The sequence below is a fragment of the Micropterus dolomieu genome, linkage group LG12 (genome assembly GCF_021292245.1).
Source record: "Micropterus dolomieu isolate WLL.071019.BEF.003 ecotype Adirondacks linkage group LG12, ASM2129224v1, whole genome shotgun sequence".
In the NCBI taxonomy this organism is placed as follows: domain Eukaryota; kingdom Metazoa; phylum Chordata; class Actinopteri; order Centrarchiformes; family Centrarchidae; genus Micropterus; species Micropterus dolomieu.
In genome coordinates, this window is record NC_060161.1 from 4506985 (window position 1) to 4529008 (window position 22024).

Here is a 22024-nt window from a genome sequence, read left to right on the forward strand (position 1 = left end):
TATTTGAGAGAAATAGGCCTATTGTGTACATAGAGAAAGTCTCAGATCTTTGAGTTGAGCTCATGATGAATTTGTCTTGTGTTTGTCTCTACGCTGGAATCATATCCGTTACGATCGCTACTGTAGATGTTGTGTTTTTTATTGTTTGTAGATGTGACTTTTAATTACGTGATTTTCTTTTAAGCCAAAGACAAATTTCCACTTTTGAGGACAATAAAGATCCTTTAATTTAATTTAATTTAAATGCCATCAGAGCAGTCCCTCTTTAATTTCAAGAAGTTTCTGAAAACTCATCTCACCAGAGAACACTTCCTCTTACAACACCTCTAACATGCACTTCCTGCTCTTCTTCTACTACCTCCTTACAAGTCTCTTGTGTCTGCACTATTCGTGGTATTTACCCTGTTGATGCGTTATTAGCTCTTACTAGTATTTACTGTTGCTCGCAGATCTCTCACTTCACTGATGCCTGTTGAATGTAGATGTAACTGTGACCTGACAGTCTCCACATCAGTGTGTGCTCGCGAGTCCAGAAGGTTCCCTGACCTTTAGCTGCAGCCAGAACAGCCAACAGGTGTTTGGCCTCTTCAGTGACACAGTAACCGAATCGCACTGTGAACCGAGGAAACACCACAGGCATGCTGGGTAATAACAGTGTGTGTGTGTGTGGCTATGATTATGAATAGTTATGGTAACAGTCACAGACCCCCCCCCCTCATCATAGCTTTGTAATGCAGCGACGGCTAAATGTCTGTCCTCCTCACTTTAAGCCTCCTCCTCCTCACTAACACTCTCTATTCTCGTCACTCAGCGGTGGAAGAGGAGCTCGGATCTTATATTAAAGTAAAAGTACTCGATATGCAGAACGGCCCTTCTCAGAATAATGCATAACTGGATTATAATCCGCTGCAGCTGGTCAAGGAGGAGCTCATTTTAATGACTTTATAAACTTAATCTATAATAATATTTTTTTATCCCTTTTATTTTATTGTATTTTACTAATTTTATATTAATTTTTCATGCTCTTATCTTGTTTTTTTTGGTTTTTTTTGTATTATTCTTTACACTTGTTAAAGCACTTTGTAACTTGTTTTTGAAAAGTGCTCTTCAAATAAGGATTATTATTATTATTATTAATATCAGCTGATTCATTTCTTGTATTATTAATCTGAATCTGTGAAGTAACAGAAATGTGGTGAAGCTAAAAGTACAATACTTGTAGTGGAGTAGAAGTGTAAAGTAGCAGGAAATGGAAATACCTCCAGGGACGATTTAAGAGGAGACACGCCACTTAAAGAAACCTAAATAGAATCCTATTGGGAAAAGCCCGCAACGCCGAAGATGGCGGTTGTACGCACATGTCCCGCCCCTCCTGCAAGACAGCCAGTCGTCTGCTTTTTAACAGCTGAGCCGGAAAACACATTAAGCCAATCGTGTGGTTCCACTAGCAGGTGTGTGACCAGATCAGAACATGTCCGCCAAAATACTGCGTGAAAAGGCGGCAGAATTAATTGCAATATGTGTTATGGTAGTGGTTCTCAAAGTGGGGTCCGGGGACCCCCGGGGGTCCTTGAGGAGGTTCCAGGCGGTCTCCACAACATCAGTTAGCTTAGCGTTTGTTCAAGCGCTCTGGTGGGATGAGGTCGGTGTCGTGTAGGGTGACCATACGTCCTCTGTTTCCCAGACATGACCATGATTTTTTTCTGCTCTCTACAGTTGCCATTCGGCCCCGCCTTCTCGCACGCCACCATTTATCGGTCATGTACACGCCCCTTCACGCAAACACTGATCAAACTGCATCTCAGTCATCGCCCTCAGCACCACAGTAACAGCCAAGAGACAGAGCAGCGGCACATGGCGCCTGAACACTGTAAAAAATTCGTCAGTTAAAGGTGTTAAAAGCTAAACTCCCGCGTCCTCTTGTTGAAAAGCAATTGTTTTTCAAGCCGTTACATGGCGGGCCAGAAAAAAGTCAGATTATTTCAAATCACGTGCACGTTTAACTCAGTCGGGACTCCCGTTAGGTAGGTTGTAAGATCGATCCCAACTTACTGCGGTTATTTTTTTCTCCTTTGTTAAACAAATTGAATAAAAGGACACTTTTTCTGCAGCGCATGGCGCGTTCCGGCGTTTGATCCGCACTCATAAACCTGCGGCCACTTATTTTCATTTCCCTGTGGGGAATCCAATCACACGTTTACTGGCTTTTTTAGAGGTGTGTCAAGCAGGCCAGAGACTCTTTCGATTGTCCTTCAGTACTCTTCAAAGTAAAAGCTTTTAATAAACTCAACATGAAGCATTTCTCGCGCTTTTATTTTGAGTAACTGTTGCTGTCGTGACTGAGATCTATTTCAGCACCAGCCGCTATCTATTTATGTAGTTTTTATTTTTCTGATTTCAAAGCAATCTGGCCAGATATTATTGCCGGTTCTGGTCTAAAATAACCGCCTGGACTAAGATGCTGACTTTGGTACCTCACAGTAAAGTTACTCTCCACCACAGATTATTTATTAGTTTGACACTGAATGTTCTGATGAGCCCACTTTTCTCCTTTTCAGGGTGACTTGTCAGCAGAGCTTTCTCGTCCCTGGTCACGTACCCCGCAGGCCGGCCCGCCTGCATGGCCGCCATCTCCCTCAGAGTGTCCTCTGAGTACAGGCCGATGGGTGAGTTATACTGCTTCCTCTGAGCGGGGCTGACCGCCGCTCTCCCCCCGGGAGAGTCTGCCTCTGCAGGCCCGGAGGAGGCACTGCAGGCCGACAGGCGGCCGTTCACCTGCACTGACTGATGGAGCAGGAAGGAGGGGGTGGAGACGGGGCGGGGAGGGAGCAGAGAATGTTGGGTAATAACTATAAATATATGATCAATATGTTTTATAGACAAGTTAGAATGTAAAGGTAAATCTTTGACTTTTCCAAAAATCAATCAAGTTATTTCCAAATGTGATTATCTGAGTCTCGCCTGTAACAAAAAAAATGTTTTTTTATATTTTCAATATTCATATACATTATTATGACCAATATCTCCTCATGTTTCCGGTCAGTTCATTCATAAAGCTGAAAAGCTTTTATATCATACAGACCTCAAAGATTAATTGATTGTTTCCAGGGATTAAAGATTTTGATCATTTTTATTTCTATGTTTTATATATTGTGTCTTTCTTCCTGTGGCCACCAGGAGGCGGCAACTCATCATGTTGAACCAGTGGCGTTCCCCCTCAGTGTGTGTGTGTTATCTCTTTACTTTTCTCAGAGCACAACTCATCCACGTTGGCCCACTCTGAAGTATCCAGGTTCTGACTCTTACAGAGAAAAAATAAATCTCTATATGTTGCAGACAAAATGTGAATTATCCGTAGCGGCGCCCCAAAAAGACACAGCAGCGTTTAAATCAAACGTCTGCAGGAGTTCAGAGACGCTGAGGAGAAAAATGTAAACAGTGAACACATGAAGACGAGTAATGTGACGTATGAAAATTCATTTACTGATTCAAACAACGGGAAGATTGCAATTGTTTTAACATTTGAGCTATTCTAACTATGTTTATCAATCAGACATTCATGCCAGAACTCCAGGGCTGAAAAGTCAAAAGAATGATCTCCTTGACACTTTTCCTTGACCTTGATGGAAAACGTCATGAGGTCAAGGGCTGAATCCGACTGCCCTTACTCTAAGCTGAGTTAATTATGCGACGGCGGATGTTATTGACGTGGCTCCGATGTGGTGAAACTTTCTTTTTATCGAGCATTATACAGACATTCAGCTGGTAGAGACGTATCAATCAAAGGAAATACTGAAGATAATAAAGTGTCTAAACATAATAAATAAACAATGACATAAAAAGTAAAAATCAAAACACTTTAATCAGGAGTCACAAAAAATTATTATTTAAAATATAACGTTTACTTTTTTTGGACATTTGAATTGAATTCAACCACAAAAAAACCCATTAAGGCTTACTTTACGAATGTAAAACCTCCCTACTACAAATATCAGATTCACCACGTCACTTAATGATGCAAATTAGGCATAAACGAGAAACCAGGGCTTGCGAAAGGTTCCTAGGTTCGTATCGAATATGCACCAACAGGCATCGGGGGAATCTGTGTGCTATCTTGGCTTGCAGTCTGCAAGGAAGAGGTATGATGCGAATTCGCGACAATCGGAACAACGTGACTTAACTAACTCAAGTGAAATGACGTTTTTCCATCACCAGTACCAGCTCGCTTCGACTCGGTTTGGCCCTGCTCCGTTTTCCATTGCAGATAGTGGCCCTCAATGTAGCTTGTCGTCATAACAACGCCACACACACAACAGCCGCGACGTAATGTTCACTGCGACACTGCGATCCACACAGCTTTCTCGTTTTTAAGTTAAAAAGTTTCAACCTTCCTCAGAATGTAAAGACAGATAAGCGGTATGAAAACCTTCCAGCTGTGTTTTCCTCTGCCGTTGTTGCTGCAGCGGTCTGTGCGACGGCGGGAGCAGAGGGCTCTGTGAGCGGGCGGCCGGCCGGCCTCGCCAGGTTGGCGCAGGTTTCCCCCGCCGCCACTTGCTGAGCTCCTCAACTCCGAAAATATTCCAGCACATTTTTTTTCCGCCGTCACTTCTCGTAAAACTGTCAATATCTGAAATCTACACAGCTGATTTCACCTCAAAACTTCTCAGAAGTGGATTTAGTGATGAAATAACGTATGAAAACTGTAAAATATAAATTTTCCTGCTGCTGGCCTCTGTCTGGTGAAATGATGATGCAGTGAATAGTGACGATTCTCTCTGACCAATCAGCAGTCTGTGTGTAGTTTCCCTCAGCTCGCTTGGAACCTCGACGGAGATGATACGAAAAGAAAGGACCTGGAGCAGGTACAGGTGAAACATTTCCACAGTGGAAAACCAAACAAAGGCGAGTCGAGTCGAGCTGGTACCGTGCGGTGGAAAAGGGGCTAATGTTGACTTTTTGTTTCACACGGGGAACATCGGTCTCCAGACTGAAAGTTCGGTTTCTGTCGACCCCTCCACCTCCTCACTCTGACTTTTCTCATCCTAAACCTACCTTTGGCGTCCATAAATGAAGCTACAGGGTTTCCCCCCAGAGCGTTACAAACTGACGCCAACGGGTCTTGACCATGCGTCCATATGTGACGTATTGTTCTAAACAAACTTCTCTGAGCAGGGGCAGTGACGACATAGACCGTGCGTTTCATATCTTTGTCAATATATATTTACATCACTTGTCTTTTAGAGATTTACACCAGCTGTTATCGCCACTTAGATACTTCGGGTCATTTCACTCCTAAAGCAAAGAAGACTATTCAACAGCAACTCAAAGTTACCTGTTGGTGTGGGATCATGGGAATAGCAGCGTCGATTCTCGGTGTCGTCATGAGAACGGGACGCTTCGCCCTGCAGGAAGAAAAGAAAACAGAGGCGGTGAAATAAAAAGTTCTCCTGACGAGCCATTAACTTTCACATGGTGTGTTCGGAAACATTTCCCAGTCGGTCAAATAACTTTTTTCTTCCACGAGAATTTCTTCTTCTACATTTTCTTACTTTGGTTCCTGTAAATGAGGAGCTGTTTGAGTTCAGTGAGTTCAAGATTAAATAATTGGAATAAAAAGTAATATGAATACACAGAGACCAACAAGACTTTATTTTTATTGGAATAATAAAATAATAGAAGTTTAAGTCCAATACACAGCAGGACACAGACAGAAATACAAACAATTTAATAAAATATAAAACATAATATAAATAAATGCATAATATTTAACATATATATAAAGGTTCAGTGTGTGAGATTTAGTGGCGTCTAGTGGTGAGGGTTGTGAATTGCAGGTTGATGGATGAGGATCAAACACCGAAACAAAAACAGTGCAGCACATGCCGTGATCTGAGAAACATTCGCTGCAGAATCATTTGTTGCAGAGAGAGAAAAAGGGTGGAATCAAATCCTCAACCCTTGGATTGTGAGTCCTGCACTTTCCCGACTGAGCTAACAGAACAACATGTTGATGCAGCTCAGTATCTTATATTCTCATCCACCATCTAATGGTTGAAAATATTGCTCTGATGCAAAACTTTTTGCAGACCCCTGCAGTATATTAGTACTTCTTCTTCTTCTTCTTCTTCTAACATACATATTAAACGTAGTGATGAGTGTCTGCACTGCCTGAATTCTACCAGAAGTAGAACAAGAAGATCGTAGTGAGTGACGAGTGAGCTGCACTAATTTATAACAAAACATCAGATTTTAGTGAATGAGGCACAAACTAAATGGTGGCATGCTGTCAGAGATAAAACCCCAAACCGAGAAATCCAGCCTGCAGGTTTATTAAGAAGCTTGTTACCAAGATAACAATTCTTTCTGTGTCACACAGCAGGAGATCTGAACGTTTTATTGATCATCACACAAAACAGTACTCGTGCACGGTGCTTCCTCTGAGTTTGGTTCTCAACTGCCACAACTTTCATAACCGCTGTTCCAGATTTCACAGCTATTGAATAATCAATTCCACGTGACAGCGTGTGAAGGTGTTTCATCGATTTCATCGGGTTGTTTGAGAGCCCGAGTGTTCTGTAACATCAGTTACTTTACCCGTGAAATCCCTCCCTGTGTGGGTGAAACACTCTGTTTACTCTTCAGCTGAAGGACACAGAGAGAAGCAACACTGAACGTGTGTCAACATCCTTTGTTCACAAGAAGCTCCTGCAGAACGAAGGCGGCGACAGGAAAAGCTTACAGAAGAGGAAGAGGAAGAGGAGGAGGGTCAGAGGTCAGAGCACACTCACTGTGAGCGTCATGGTCAAAAGCTCAGACTAGAATCTGAATCAGAAACAGGTTTATCTAAAAATCTGCAGCAAAGTAGCAAAGTGTCATTTCTTTAGTGTTGTCACATGAAAAGATATAATCAAACATTTACAAAAATGTGAGGGGTGGACTCACTTTGGTGAGATACTGTATACACATCAGATACTTTAATGTCGTACCTCCAGCTTTACTGCATTGAGCACCGATGTCCTTATTTGTGATGTTCGATTCTAGTGTCTCCTTAGGAGAATATTATATGTTTATTTAACCAAATAACGCTCTTTTTTGTTAACACTGAGTGCCTGTAGTTCCTCCTCTCTGGCTACATATGGCCCCAACAAACCCTACAGGTAAGTCAGAGCACACTGTATGTTGCCTGAGAGGTGAAAGCAGGAGCTGCTGCACACTAAGCACAAGGAAGTAACTGAAGGTGTCCACTAAGTCTGACATTGGGCCAACTTTTTTTGAAGCCGTTACATGTCGGGCCAGAACATTATTCAGTCAAATTATTTCAAACCCTTGGATGGGCCCACTCATGTGCACGTTTAGCTCAGTTGGTAGAGTGCGGGACTCACGTTGGACGAGTTGAAAGATTGATCCTAAAATCCTGCCGACTTTCTTTTGCGCCCTCGTTAAACAAATTGATCAGCCTATAAGGACACTTTTTCACATGTTCGCAATAAAGCATGTGCCGTACTCATAAACCTGCGGACACTTATTTTCATTTCCCTGAGGAAAGTCAGGGGAATCCAATCACACGTTTACTGATGGCTGTTTTAGAGGTGTGTCAAGCGAGCCAGAGACTCTTTCGAATGTCCCTCAGAACTTTTCAAAGTAAAAGCTCTCAATAAACTCAATATGAAGCATTGATGCAAAAAAAAAAACATTCTTGCGCTTTTATTTTGGAGGCACAATCATTTAAGAGGAAGTGATTAATTCGAGTAACTGTTGTCATGCCTGAGATCTATTTCACCATCAGCTGCTATTAATTTATTAATTTTTTATTTTTCTGCTATCAAAGCAATCTGGTCAGCAATAGGGCCAGATATTATTCTGGCGGCCAGATCGCTGGTGTACACCATCAGCTGCTCTCTTCTGTCTTCTGGAATATGGTGGCTGGACACTGATTTCTTTGAGAATATCAATCTAAAATGATAAAGGTGAGTGGAAAAAACACCCTGTGTGGAATATAAACGTGCCTGGATTCCTACATAAAAATAATACATTTTTAAATAAACAAAATAACATCACAGAGTTCGGTCTAGACCTGCTCTTTTATGAAGCGCTGTGAGATAACCGTTGTTGTGATTTGGCGCTATATAAATAAAATTGAATTGAATTGAAAAGGTATGTCAAGCGCAAGGTAGAAGGATTTGTGTTTCCATATTTACTTGGTCATGGTGAGTGCCAGGTTGTAGTTGGCCATCTTGATCTTGTTCTGGGCCTCCAGGTGAGTCATCCCCTCAGTGCTGACGCCGTCGATGGCGACGATGACATCACCCTGGACCAGGTTACCCTGCGCCGCTTTGCTGCCCGGAGTGATCTGTCCAAACACAACGACAAAGACTTTTAGACACTAATCTAAGAATCTTTAATCAGACATGAAGAACCTGCTGGGATTCCACTGTGGAACATTTTGGATCTGTGGTTGGCTTGAAATTTATTAATAACAAGAACAAATCTGCGAGTCAACTATTAAAAAACAGAAAACAGAAACAGGTTGTGTTTGTATGTCACCTTCTTTCAGGATCGAATGTAGGTTAACATGTGGGATGAGTGTGTCCAGTAACACACAGCACAGGTCAGTGCTCACGTCAGGCTCCATCTTTTAATCAATTACTCATGAAAAGCCGGATGGAAAAGGTTTTCCACGAAACAATCAATCAATGGGTAAAGAGTTAAGTTGTTATGTCGGCATGCTAAAGCCCCCTTAATCTGAAAATCCATTCAAATAAACCAAAGCATCAGAGATGCCGCAGAGCTGCTACGACGTCACTTGGTAGATTTTAAAATGATGCAAATCCTGAATGGAGCCAAACATAAATCTTCACCTGGTTTCTCAGGGATAAACCTGTTCTTAACTCTTTGTACCTGCGACAATTAACAACAAAAGTACATGGTTAAGTTTAGGAAAAGATGATTGTTTGCCTTAAAATTACTACAAAACTTATGTGACTTAAATTCAGTTAAGTTACGTCACGCAACTAAAAGGAATCAATCAGGATCACTTTTTGTTTCACACAGGAAACGAACACCCGTGTCTTGAGTGAAAGTCCAGTTTGGTCCCACCCGTCCACCTCTTTACTCAGACATAGCAGTACTTTTAGCCTTGTACAATGGCGCTAAAGGGTTTCCCCCAGAGCGTTGAAAGGCTGCCTCGTCCGCCGGAACCAGACGCCGAAAGACGTGACAATTGACGCTCTGTCAATGAGAACAATGGCTGTGCTTTGAGCTAACATCAGCATGCTAACATGCTCTCAATGATAATGCTAACATGCTGATGTTTAGCAGATTTACCATGTTAACCATCATAGTTTAGCATTTTAGCATGCTAACATTTGCCAATTATCAGTAAACACAGCTAAGGATGATGGGAATGTAGTTTTTTTGCGGGTAATTAAAGCCATGGCCTGATGGTGGCGCGACAGAAGAGTCAGAGGATTGCCAAAGTTAATACAATTCATCCTGAGGTGAACATGAAAGTCTGAACTACATCACAATCCATTCATTAGCAATGTTATTATCGTTATGAAACTAATGAAATAAGAAAAATATAAAAACGAGGCTTTACAAAAAACAATAACAGAAACAGTCTGTTTGCAAAACTAAACTAAAATAAACTAAAATTACACAGTAAAAATCTTTAGATTTCGTCTTTGTCGGTTTATTTCATAGGGCCGACTTGAGCCTGGTATTTTGGGTGGATATGAAATCAATATTCCAATTTCTTAGCTGTGCCAGAAATGTTTTAAGTTAGTCCACGCCCCTCGCATCTAAACTAATCAAAACTAAATTAAAACTAAGCATTTTCAATAAATAAAAACTAAACTAACAAACCTGCTTCACTTGCTGCTTTAAAATCTGGTTTAATTGAACTAAACTGAACTAAACAAAACAAACAAAAAGTCAAAACTAAATGAAAACGACTGAAAATTGCAAAACTGTAATAAACTTGTCCAGTAGTTGTTGAGATATTTCAGTCAAAACATCACAAGTGTAAACCTTTTGGAGGAGCTAGATGAAAAGTCAGAGGATCCCCAAAGTCAGAGCGATTCGTCCTCTGGGGAACAAAAATTTCCATCTGGACCAAAATGGTGGACCGACTGACTGACCGACACGCCATCCATCCAGTCATGCCGCTAAAAAAAGTGATTGGAAGGGATGCATGAGTGAGTGTGAACCTCCTAAAGCAAAGTGAGAGGTCTTAGCCGCACACCGTGGTATGACTTCAGATGTTTCCCCTGCAGGACCGTCGGCTCCTGAGGGAAACATTTCAGCATGCTGACCTCGTGACCTTTCACTTACAGGGCCGGTCTGGAACCCAGAGGCCTCTGTGGCGCCTCGAACACAATGACGAGACACAAGTGTTCATGCCTGAGTGTTAAAGCCTGGACAGCTGTCCAGACACCGCCAACCCCCGGCCGAGTCACATTCACTCTGCTCGGTCGATCACTTCTCCGTGACCCCTCTATTTCCATCCACACCAAAAGAAAATGGTTGTCAAAGAAGGAGGTGACGGAAGAGGAGGAGCGCGGTAATGTGGAAAGAGGAGATGCTGGTGGAGATGGAGGAGAAAATGAAGTGAAGGTGAGGTGTGTGAGGAGATGGAGGAACAGGAAGGGCAGGAAGTTGGAGAAGGAGATGTAGGAAGAGAGGAAAGATAACATGCTGTCCTTCAGAAGGAGCAGATCCTTTCTGCATAGGATGGGTTTTCATGTACGATAAAAGATGAGCAAGAATATCTGAGGATTACTAAGAGTCTCTAAAAACTCCAATCATATCTTTTAATTTCAACCGCGTAAATGGGGAAACGTCAGGAAAACAGACTTATCATGGTGGCTCATGATGAACTGTAATAACTTTGCCAATCCTCCCTTCATGTAGCGCCACCATCAGGCCATGGTTTTAATTAAAAATTACATTCCCATCATCCTTAGTTGAGTTTACTGATAATTAGCAAATGAACAACACCTGGCTGGTTTGTTCCTCCATCTAGGTGCTATTGTTATTTATTTATTTATTTTTTAAACGTTTGTTGTTTTTAAGTAAGACAAACATAAATAGTACTTTGTAATTTATTATTTCATGCATGAAAGGGTTAAGTAAAAGTTTGTAAGCATAATCAGGAATATGTACTTTTATTTTATCTTATTAAAAGTAAAATTACTCAATGCAGAATGAAAAACTTGACTGTTATTTTATTATATATTATATCATTATTATTCCTCATGCATTCATTTAAAATCAGGATTTTACAGCTGTGGTTGGTTGAGGTTGAACTATTTTCTATCAGACTGCGATTATGTAATGATTTTTTTCTACTATGGATTAATCTACTGATTATTTTCTCCATTAATCGATTGATTGTAAAAATTACACATGCTTTATTGCGAACATGTGAAAATAGAGAGAAATGCTGTCACAGTTACTCAGAGCCCAAAGCAACACCTTCACAATGATTGTTTTGTCCAAACCTCAAAATTATTAAAAATACATTAAAATAATTAAAAGGAATTTACATATTTGTGAACTATGAAATGTTTTTACATGAAGAATGACTTAAACTACTATCAAATAGTCAATTTTTTAATATAATTTATAACAAAATGTCATCTTTTATAAACTCTTCATGTGTTTTGAGTGTAAAAATCTTAATTTGTAAAATTAATGGAAGCTGTGAGATAAATGTAGTGAAGTAAAAAGTACAATATCTCCCTCTGAGATGGAGTAGAAGTAGAAAGTGGCATGAAAAAAAACTCAAGAAAAATACAAATACATCTAATTTGTACTTAGGTACAGTACTTGAGTAAATGTATTTATTACTGTGCACCATTGGAAACCAGTAAATCCGGCGATGGCCGTACGTCAGCTTTGTTTTCAGATGGTGAGTCTGTCCTTTAACCATCTGCCTGTCTGTCTGTCAGGAGGAGAGTCTGAACAGGCTGCTGGGAAACAGGAGGAGGCTGCAGGATTAACAGAAAACTCACTCACACACACACTCGCACAGTGATAAAGGTTAAATTGCACTCTGACACTTCTTCTCTTGCTCTGACTCATCCGGCTGACATTTCCTGTGAATGCGGGTTAATGTGCGTGAATGAAACCCCGCCCCCTGGAGACGAGCTGTTAGCTGCCGCTGACAGTGACAGACAGCAGGGAGCCAGTCCCAGTTTACACTCTGCTCAGCTTACTGGTCCACTTCCAGTTGGAAGAGTTCCTGCACCGAGGACGGATCACAGAATAAATCCGGCAGAGCTTCAGAGCTGCTCCTGAAAACCATCCAGCACACCTAACTCGTCACATAGGGACGCTTGGTCAAGACCGCTTTGGCGTCGCCCTGAGCGCCCCTATAGAGTTGTTTTGTAATGTGAAGGGCTCCACAGTCAAGTTAGCAATAATAAATATGCAACATCCGGTCAGACTTTCAAAATAAAACTTGTTAATGTTGACAAATGTTGCAATTTTGAAACGGCACGTTGTGAAACGTTGTGAAAAGTCTGAGGCTGTTTCTCAATACCGAGTTCGCCAAGTTCGGACTTCTGTACTTTAAAGGTCGGACTTGGCAAGTTCCGCTCGGGAGTACGAACTCCCAGGAACGGGAGCACGCAGTCCGTCATTCAGCAATTGGAATAGCAGCAGACTTGATGACGGCCGGACCCGTTAGCGGGCAGGACCTCACATCTCCGACAAAGTCGTAGCAATTTTTTAAATCAGCTGTCTTGAGAAATCAACCACATATTTGGAGTTTAAACAAATATATTCCATAAAAAACTCTTAAAACTACTATATGTGACACAAGAACAGCAGTATTATAAGTTACAGATGTGAGTTTTCTCATCCGACATTTCCGCTTTTTGGGTGGCAAAATGCATTCTGGGATTTTTGGCTATCCGAAGTCCACACGAGTCACCACCGATGCAGGCTCAGTAAAACGGGCGGAGCGACAACACATCAAAGTATTTCACAGTACTTGGCTAGATGCAGACTTTTGAATTGGAACAGTACTTTGGCTGCGACTGATGACGTTTCACAAGAACTCAAGTACAGACAAGAACGCAGACTGAGAAACAGCTACAGTTTGGTTAGGTTTAGGAAAGATCTTAGGCTGGGTTACAATAACTACGTAACGTACATCAGACAACTTACATCAGTTACTATAGTAACTACGCTACATACGTAACTTACGCTACATACGTAACTTACGCTACTTATGTAACTTACGCTACATACGTAACTTACGCTACTTACGTAACTTACGTAACTTACGCTACTTACGTAAACTACATAACTTAAATAAAAACATTCAGTATTGACTTGTTTCACACGGGAAATGAACATCTCCTGGTTGAAAGTCCAGTTTCTGGTAGCAAATTTGCTGCTTTTCACCTGTGAGAACGGCGTTCGGTTCCTGTGCGGAACAACATTGGTTTCTTTTGTTTAATACAGTTAAGTAGCAGTAGCTTAGCTACGTAAGCTTCATAGTGTTATCGTTAGCGTCAGTCTTAAAGGTGTTGAAAGTCCCCTGTAGCCCCTAACCCTTACCCTTAGGGACCTCATACTAAAATTTCAGCTAGCACAAACTAGCCGTTTTCGCAGAAACACAAATCAGAGGCGCTGTAGCTTAGTGGTTAAAGCGCCTGTCTCGTAAACAGGAGATCCTGGGTTCAACTCCCAGCAGTGCCTCATTGTTACAGAATTGCTGAAGTCTACAATGTTTAATCCGTTACGTTGTGAGGATCCAAGATATTATTAGACAGAACACGGCTGTTTTTCATATTCTTCTTTTTATGGAGAATTTTAACGGGATCATTATCGGCATCTTTTGACGGCGATTGTCACCCTCCAATATATCTGCCAGTTGTTTGCTCACTTGACTTGAATTAAATTTTTTTAAATCTGTAGGCAAGATGGCGACCGTTGAGGGTGAGAAGTGTCCAGCGTTGTACACTCAACCTTTTGACCATCATGAGTACACCACCCGGGTTCTCATACTGCACTGCTTTTTACCATATTGGTCTGACTGATCGTACTTATGCACTTAAAAGTACACGTGACAATTGGAAACATCAGCTACACAGAAGCTACCCCCCAGTGAAATGTAGCAAGCTAAGCTACAGCAATATGGCAAAAGTTGCTTGTAACTAAGCTACTTTTAATTTTTTAATATTTTATAGTTAGGTCAATTTATATATATATATATATATACACACTCACACACACAGTACAGGCCTAGTTTATATTGAACAAATCTCTCATCTCATTTCATGGAAACTCTGCCATCCCGTCACACAAAGCGATCCCAGTCCCGGCTGTTCTCATCTGTGACACCACGATAGTGGAACAAGCTACCACACGCCATCAGAGCGGGGGCGTCCCTCTCTTCTTCTGCACTGGGGCATTGGGATCTTGTTATTAGGACCAGAGGTAAGACTGCCCCCCTAGTGGTCCAACAACACCACTACCAGCAGCAACTTAGTTTTCCCAGGAGATCTCCATTCCGGGTACTGGCTAAGCCCAAACCCGCTTAGCTTCGGTCAATCAGCAGTACGGCTGCTGGTCTGGCCCCTAGCTCAGACAGAGGCGCTGTAGCTTAGTGGTTAAAGCGCCTGTCTTGTAAACAGGAGATCCTGGGTTCAACTCCCAGCAGTGCCTTGTTGCTACCGAATTCTTAATGTCTACAATGTTTAATCCTTTATGTTGTGAGGATCCCCTGCTGAGATATTATTCATATAAAATAAGATGTAAAACTGAGTATTTAGCCCTTTCTGACTGCATGGTATGTGTTTGTTGTGTACATCCTGGTTAGGGGAGAGTGGGGAGAGTTAAGGTGTCTTTACAGTGAGGACATGACAGTAAGGTCTCCAACTAAAATATGTACACATATTGTAGAATGTGAAGTCAGGGCACATCTGGAATGTGAACGCGGCTGTTGTGTATCATAATTATGTGCTACTCACAGCACCATTACTGTAAAAATCAATCAAATTGACCAACTGTATAGAAAACGTTTCAGCTCATAACATGAAGCTACTTTGCTAACTAGCTTACCGAGATGTAGCTTAGAGGTTAAAGCACCTGTCTTGTAAACAGGAGATCCTGGGTTCAACTCCCAGCAGTGCCTTAATGATGAGGACCCTAAATTACTTTACATTTATTCATTTAGCGGACGCTTTTATCCAAAGCGACTTACAGTTGCTATACATGTCAGAGGTCGCACATCAGTGAAGTTCTTGGTGAATAACTGAAAAGTCACATACATCTTTAAATGTTCGTCTTTGATATGACTGAATGTTTAATTGGAAGGAAATCAGCACTCATGCAGGCGCTGTTGCTTAGTTGGTTAAAGTGCCTGTCTAGTAAACAGGAGATCCTGGGTTCAAATCCCAGCAGTGCCTTAGAGCAAGCTCATTTTTCAACACACTTCCTCAAGCTGTCTTCCCAACTACAGGCGTTTAGAGTAGATGACTAGTAGATGTAATTTCAGGATGAGGGGGGCGGGGGTCTTGGCAGATCTCACCTGGGAAACCCTGCCCTACGTGTCTAAGGGAAACCGGCTCCTGGTTGTGGGTTTTGGTGTGTGAGGCTCAAAAATGGAAACTATGTGTGCCTTTTTACCAGCTGTAAGATTTTCTTCACTGCCGTCAGTATAGGGATGCAGCGATTACCGGATTTCACTATTAACCGTGCTTTAAAACGTTAATTAATTGTAAAGGCTGCGCTACACCGAGTGTTTCTCTTGCATGGAACGAAACTGTGGCAACTTCCACAAAACAAAAACAAAGTTTCAGGAGCGGTGCACCAGCTGAAGTGTCCTGCTTATCAGAGGCTACTGTACACTGGCTAAACTATGGCAGAGGGGCCAAACTGTGAAGCTTTATTTCCACCAAAGAAACGGCTGAAGTCGGCAGTGCAGGGGCATTTCAGGTGCACCGAGTCTGACCAGGGTGTTACTGAAGATGACGGATCACCTGTTCAAAAACTTGCCGTTCAAAGGTTCCTGCTAAAGGAGCGAATAACTACATTAAACTTGATGCAGCACCTGCGGGATCACCACCCGAGCATCGATGCCGAAACTCGATGAACGTGCAACGCTCACAGTGAGCTTGCATGCATGCCGCAGTCAAAGTAGTTGAACTTTAGCGCTGAGCAGCTTCCACGCAGTGCTGAAAGGGCCTCATAACAATTTCAGACACTGAACAATTAACGTTACATCATGTTGCCTCCTGTCTGTGCTGAGAAAATGTTGCCAGGTGTAAAACATACACCAGGAGCTTATAGACTTTCAGGACAATAGGCTACCAATTAACTGCATTTCAGTTCACACTGCACTCAATTTCTTTCAATCATTTTCACTAAAACATATGTTTGGATGAGAGCTGATAACGGTAACAGTTCAGTTTATTCCCCTCCTTTAAAACAATTTCCCCTGGTGGATAAAAGTTAATATTCCTCTTATATTAATAGGCTAATACTTACATATTATAGAAATATAATTGTTAATGTAATTAAATATTAAAAATCAACTTAAGTCATTACTAGTGTTGTGAAATTAATTAATGCATAATAATCGTAATAATTGTGAAACTGTGATTATGTCTTTGACAATAATCGTACCAACAAATCTGTAATCGTTGCATCCCTACGTCAGTTAACGTGTTGGTCTCCGGTGCTGTAGCTTAGCTGGTTAAAGCGCCTGTCTTGTAAACAGAAGATCCTGGGTTCAACTCCCAGCAGTGCCTCAATGAAATCCGTGCTTAACTCAAAGTGACCTTTATGAATGAAACGGTACTGAATCTCTGTGTTACGCTGTTTGTTTGCTGACTCCAGCTGATTTCAGGGTCACTCAGCTTCCAGATTACTTCAGCACAACCGACTGGATTACAGCGAACAAATGTTTGCAGAGTTTGTCTTTCAGGAAACTGCTCGCTGAGCCCGAACAATGTGAGGCCTGTCCAGGCTGCAGAGTGGCCTACTTTCACTCTGATCCATTCACACTGACCCACATACACTTTATACACTGACACACACACACTTCCAAGGTTCAGACCACAGAATTTACATATGCAGATCCCCTCCACGAACCCCGTGTCCATATCTACTCCCAGATTCTCTTCAGCTCTTTTGCTGAAAACAGCTTGAACTACAAAAGCATTAAGTAAAAAGTCCTGCATTCAAAATCCTACTTAAGTGAAAATACAGAAGTAATAGCAGCTAAATATACTTAAAGTATCAAAAGTAAAAGAACATTCCTCAGAATAAAATAAAAACAAAACCGGATATGAGAGTTGCTGTGGCTTGGTAGGTTAAAGCGCCTGGTTCAGATCCTGGTTTAAGTCCCAGCAATGCCCCAAAGAAAACACCTCCAATCCAAAGTAGGTTCCTCAGACTGTACACCACCAACACTTTACTTCTTTATTATACAAGCCAACAGAGATCGTGATGGGGGGGGGTCCCTGGTTCAGTTCGGCATCACATGAAGATAAGGGTTTAATAATAAAGGAGATTTGAAGATAGATTTTTACTCTCTGTTTCTCAGCTGTTCGAACCCAGATTTGTCTCTAACTGTCCGGTGGAGTTAATAATGTGAATCTGGATTTTATCAAACACACCAACCAACCAACCAGGCAGCAGTGACTCAGTAGGCCTGTAACAGTAGCTGTGAACAGAGTCAGAGGAGCAGAGAGGTAACTGATAACACCTCTGTGTGCAGGCTCACTGACCTTCAGAGGCTAAAAACAGCCTTCTGCCTGTCAGCAGCCGCAGACGCCCACAGCCACACTGCAGGCCTCGAGCTGCAGACCCCCCGTGCAGGCCTCGGGCTGCAGACCCCCCGCTGCAGGCCTCGGGCTGCAGACCCCCGTGCAGGCCTCGGGCTGCAGACCCCCCGCTGCAGGCCTCGAGCTGCAGACCTCGAGCTGCAGACCTCGAGCTGCAGACCTCGAGCTGCAGACCCCCCGTGCAGGCCTCGAGCTGCAGACCTTGAGCTGCAAACCTCGAGCTGCAGGCCTCGGATTGTAAGCTGGATGCTGGTCCAGGCAGTATAGACAAATGTCAGGGTGCTGTGGGTGATAAGTGCAAACTCTCCACGTGTGCAGATATATGTTGTACCGCTCAGATCACCTGGAAAAGTGCAGTACATAGCTTCAGCTAAATGTAAATGTAAATCACATAGCTTACTGGCTGAAGTGCACTCTCAAACTTTTATTGTTTCTTTGTGGTTGTTGTGTGTCTGTAATTGTTTTGTGTCCCAGGTCTGTACCCGGTGTGCCCGGTAGGCCCATCTCTGGTACCGACCCTTTCGGACAATTTCTGGTCTGGTTGAAAATCGCACAGATCGCTCTCAAAGTCTTTCATGTTTTCAATCTACAGGCTCAACGTCTTTACATCATACGTGAGCTGGTGCCTTCACATGCTCTTTGATGGTCCCATTTCCAGAGTTGTGTAGTCGTTGAGAAAAATCAACATGACTAATGCTGCCTTGTCACGGTCAGCCATGTATTTTCGTTCACTTTCGCCGTCATGCACCATCATGCACCTGGAACGTTTTGAGGTCGGAAGTAAAACTTGTAAATTTCCAACAAAGCAGCATTATTGTTTTATCCCAAACCATGATCTTTTGCTAAGCCTCTAACAGGCTTCTAACACGAGGCTAAAGGTTATGTTTAGCCATATAATCTTGCTTAAATACACCGGAGAGATACATTAGTACACGTCTGCTTGATTTAGTTTAGAGTATAGCAGCCTCCGGCCCCCGCCCGGAGGAACATGCCCCAGCAGCCGGTGAGCAGGATGCAGTGGGATCAGGAGCTCAGTGAGAGCTGAGTCAGCTTGATGTGTTACACCACGAGTCGAGTTACTGAGAGCTCGGCTTTCACTCGGACTGTAAAACTAAAACTATTAGAGCAGCTCAGCAGGCATGCAGAAAAAACACAGCACAGTTACTAAGGTTGTTCATGGCTGCAGAACAGATGAGTCAGCATATTATAAGTATCAGAATCAGGACCAAAATCAGAACAACGGTTGATATATGCCACCAAGGGCGTCACTTTGTGTGGAAAAGCGGTAGGGGCATTTAAGGGCTCATATTAGGGGTATTACAAAACTCTTACTCTGATGCTATTTGAAAGAAATATTCATATTAACATTGCATTTCATGTTTTACTATTGTGCAAGTAAACCTTTCTCATAGAATTTGTATTTTTTATTTAACATTTTCTTGTTGCAAGTTGCTAATTTTCAGAAAGCTTTTTAGCAAATGCTTTCAAAAAGTGGTGGGGACATGTGCCAAGCGTCCCCAGTGTAAATGACACCTATGTATGCCACTGGTATGAAAATGCAGTTACTATGTTGAAGCAAGCTGGACTACAAACTACACACAGAGGTTTATCTGAGTGGATTTAAAACATGCAGGCACAATGAAATGCTAAAATGAATCTTAATCTGATTTTCTGACCTTAAGTTGCTGCAGACTCTAAGGAACATTCTGGTATTTAGTATTTAATCTGTTCTTTATTTATGTATTTTGTATTTAATCTTCCCTACACTGTTATGACCAGAGAAACATTTCTATTCATTATTTGATTGTTTACAGATCTCTTTAAACACATCTTAAGCTGAAGGTCAGAGTCAAAAGTCTATTCCTTGCAATAAAATAATATGCTACTTCCACCATCTTCACTGTTGTTCAAACAAACTTTCAGTGACTTCTCTCTGCTTTAAAAGCTGCTTCACCTGAACTCTTCTCGCGTGACTGTTGTATTCAGCTTCTTTCATACCCATAAACTCTTGTGAACATGCTGTCCTCACCTGCCTGCTGCACAAACTCGGAGCTCAGCTCAGTCGGCCCTTCAGAGAAGATGTCAGTCTGCTTTATTGCAGAGTTTAGAGATATGGCAAAGAAATGGGTACAGGTCAGCACAGGAGAGAGAGAAAAACCACATAAAGCCGGGATATCTGAGCCCGGCGACATCTCTCTGAGCTCTTATAAGAAAGAGAAGTGATGTGAAATGTGATGGCGGGGTGGATAAGACTCTTTCCTTTGGTGTGAGAGACGTGGGTTTAATTCCCCACTGTGACACATCCACCATTGTGTCCCTGAGACACGTAGACACTTAACCCCTAGTTGCTCCACAGGCCTGTGACTTCTGACATATATAGCAATTGTAAGTCACTTTGGATGAAAGCTGCAGCTAAATGAATAAATGTAATATAAAATGTAAGGAAACTTTAAAAATTAATCACGGTATGATGTTTTTATAAAAAAGTAAATAAGAGACAAGAAGACGTTTTCCACATTTGAAGCTGCAGCCTCCATAAAGGATTTTACTTACCATAGCTATCCAATCAACAGCCCATTTAAAAAAACAACTAAGTTACGAAAGTGCTGCACAAAAGATATTAACACATAAAACACAGACAACACACAACCAGTGACTCAGAACACTAAAAAGACAAAACGAAGGCCACACGGCTCTCATTGTGAATTAAAAGCCAGGGAATAAAAGTACGTCTTTAGGCGAGATTTAAAAGATTTGAAGGTCGGGGGCCATTTTGACGTCTGGAGGAAACTCATTCCACAGTTTAGGGGCCTGGTTGTTTTAGGGACGACAAGCTGCAGCTGATCAGGAGGATCCGAGATATGAGGCGACAACCCTTTTAACGACTTAAATGCAAACAATAAAATCTTAAAAATAATTCTAAAATGGACAGGCAGCCAGAGCAGTGAGGCCGTTTCAACACGTTCACTGAACGTACGTACATATTTAGCGTGTAGTTAGTATTTACATTCACAGTACGTTTGAGCCTGTACATGGCATTTGTTGACAAGAAGTAACATATAGAATACCACCCTAAAGAAAAATCGACTTATCAACAAAATATCCAGCGCCTTAATAATGTTCAGCCTTCCTCCACATGCGTCTGTGCACATGAATAAACCTGACGCCCAGCCCAGGGCAGCAGATTGGGACTGATTCAGTTTTATCTTCCCGTTTATCCCACAGTTTCATTTCTGCTCCCTGAACCTGCTGCTCTGAATCCGAGCAAACAATGAACCGTGGAGCCCAGAGGCATGATGGGAAGCGTCCGCCGTCCCTCGCTGCCACAAAAGCCTCCAGTTCTGGAAAAACGTGAACCCGTCCGCTGTCACTCTGACGGCAGATTATCAGCACATGGCGGCGCACGCAGAGACGGAGATATTTGATCCAACAAAGCTCGGGGTGTGTGTGTGTGGGCTCGTGTTGATTCACTGGGTATTAACATATTTGTAGTGAAAGCCTGCAGAGCGAGTGTCTAACAGGCTTTTCTGTTCCACATAAACACACACAGACAGTTCACAGCACAGTGCAGGGCGGCAGGACAAATCTGGACGATTTAAATCACCAAAATAAAACATGTATTTGTAACTGATTTTCACGCTGTAGGTCTAATAACTGATTTTCACGCTGTAGGTCTAATAACTGATTTTCACGCTGTAGGTCTAATAACTGATTTTCACGCTGTAGGTCTAACAACTGATTTTCACGCTGTAGGTCTAACAACTGATTTTCACGCTGTAGGTCCAATAACTGATTTTCACGCTGTAGGTCCAATAACTGATTTTCACGCTGTAGGTCTAACAACTGATTTTCACGCTGTAGGTCTAATAACTGATTTTCACGCTGTAGGTCCAATAACTGATTTTCACGCTGTAGGTCTAATAACTGATTTTCACGCTGTAGGTCTAATAACTGATTTTCACGCTGTAGGTCTAATAACTGATTTTCACGCTGTAGGTCTAATAACTGATTTTCACGCTGTAGGTCTAATAACTGATTTTCACGCTGTAGGTCTAATAACTGATTTTCACGCTGTAGGTCTAATAACTGATTTTCACGCTGTAGGTCTAATAACTGATTTTCACGCTGTAGGTCTAATAACTGATTTTCACGCTGTAGGTCTAATAACTGATTTTCACGCTGTAGGTCTAACAACTGATTTTCACGCTGTAGGTCTAATA

At 42.0% G+C, this 22024-nt stretch overlaps 1 protein-coding gene and 4 non-coding genes across 5 annotated transcripts in view; 4 read left to right on the forward strand and 1 right to left on the reverse strand.

Annotated features, from left to right (window-relative positions):
* The window catches only part of LOC123980701 (LIM domain-binding protein 3-like), a 68947-nt gene that overhangs the window by 29438 nt on the left and 17485 nt on the right, over nucleotides 1-22024 (reverse strand). Inside the window, exons 4-6 of the mRNA XM_046065218.1 lie at nucleotides 8199-8350; nucleotides 5333-5402; nucleotides 2600-2784 (exon numbers count right to left, since the gene is read on the reverse strand). Coding sequence (XP_045921174.1) covers nucleotides 2600-2784; nucleotides 5333-5402; nucleotides 8199-8350 — 407 coding nt within the window. The remainder of the gene's footprint in view (nucleotides 1-2599; nucleotides 2785-5332; nucleotides 5403-8198; nucleotides 8351-22024) is intronic.
* Nucleotides 13638-13710, forward strand: trnat-cgu. Its single transcript has one exon. It is a non-coding gene; the product is annotated as a tRNA-Thr (tRNA).
* On the forward strand, nucleotides 14607-14679 carry trnat-ugu. Its single transcript has one exon. It is a non-coding gene; the product is annotated as a tRNA-Thr (tRNA).
* trnat-agu lies at nucleotides 15349-15422 on the forward strand. Its single transcript has one exon. It is a non-coding gene; the product is annotated as a tRNA-Thr (tRNA).
* On the forward strand, nucleotides 16693-16766 carry trnat-ugu. Its single transcript has one exon. It is a non-coding gene; the product is annotated as a tRNA-Thr (tRNA).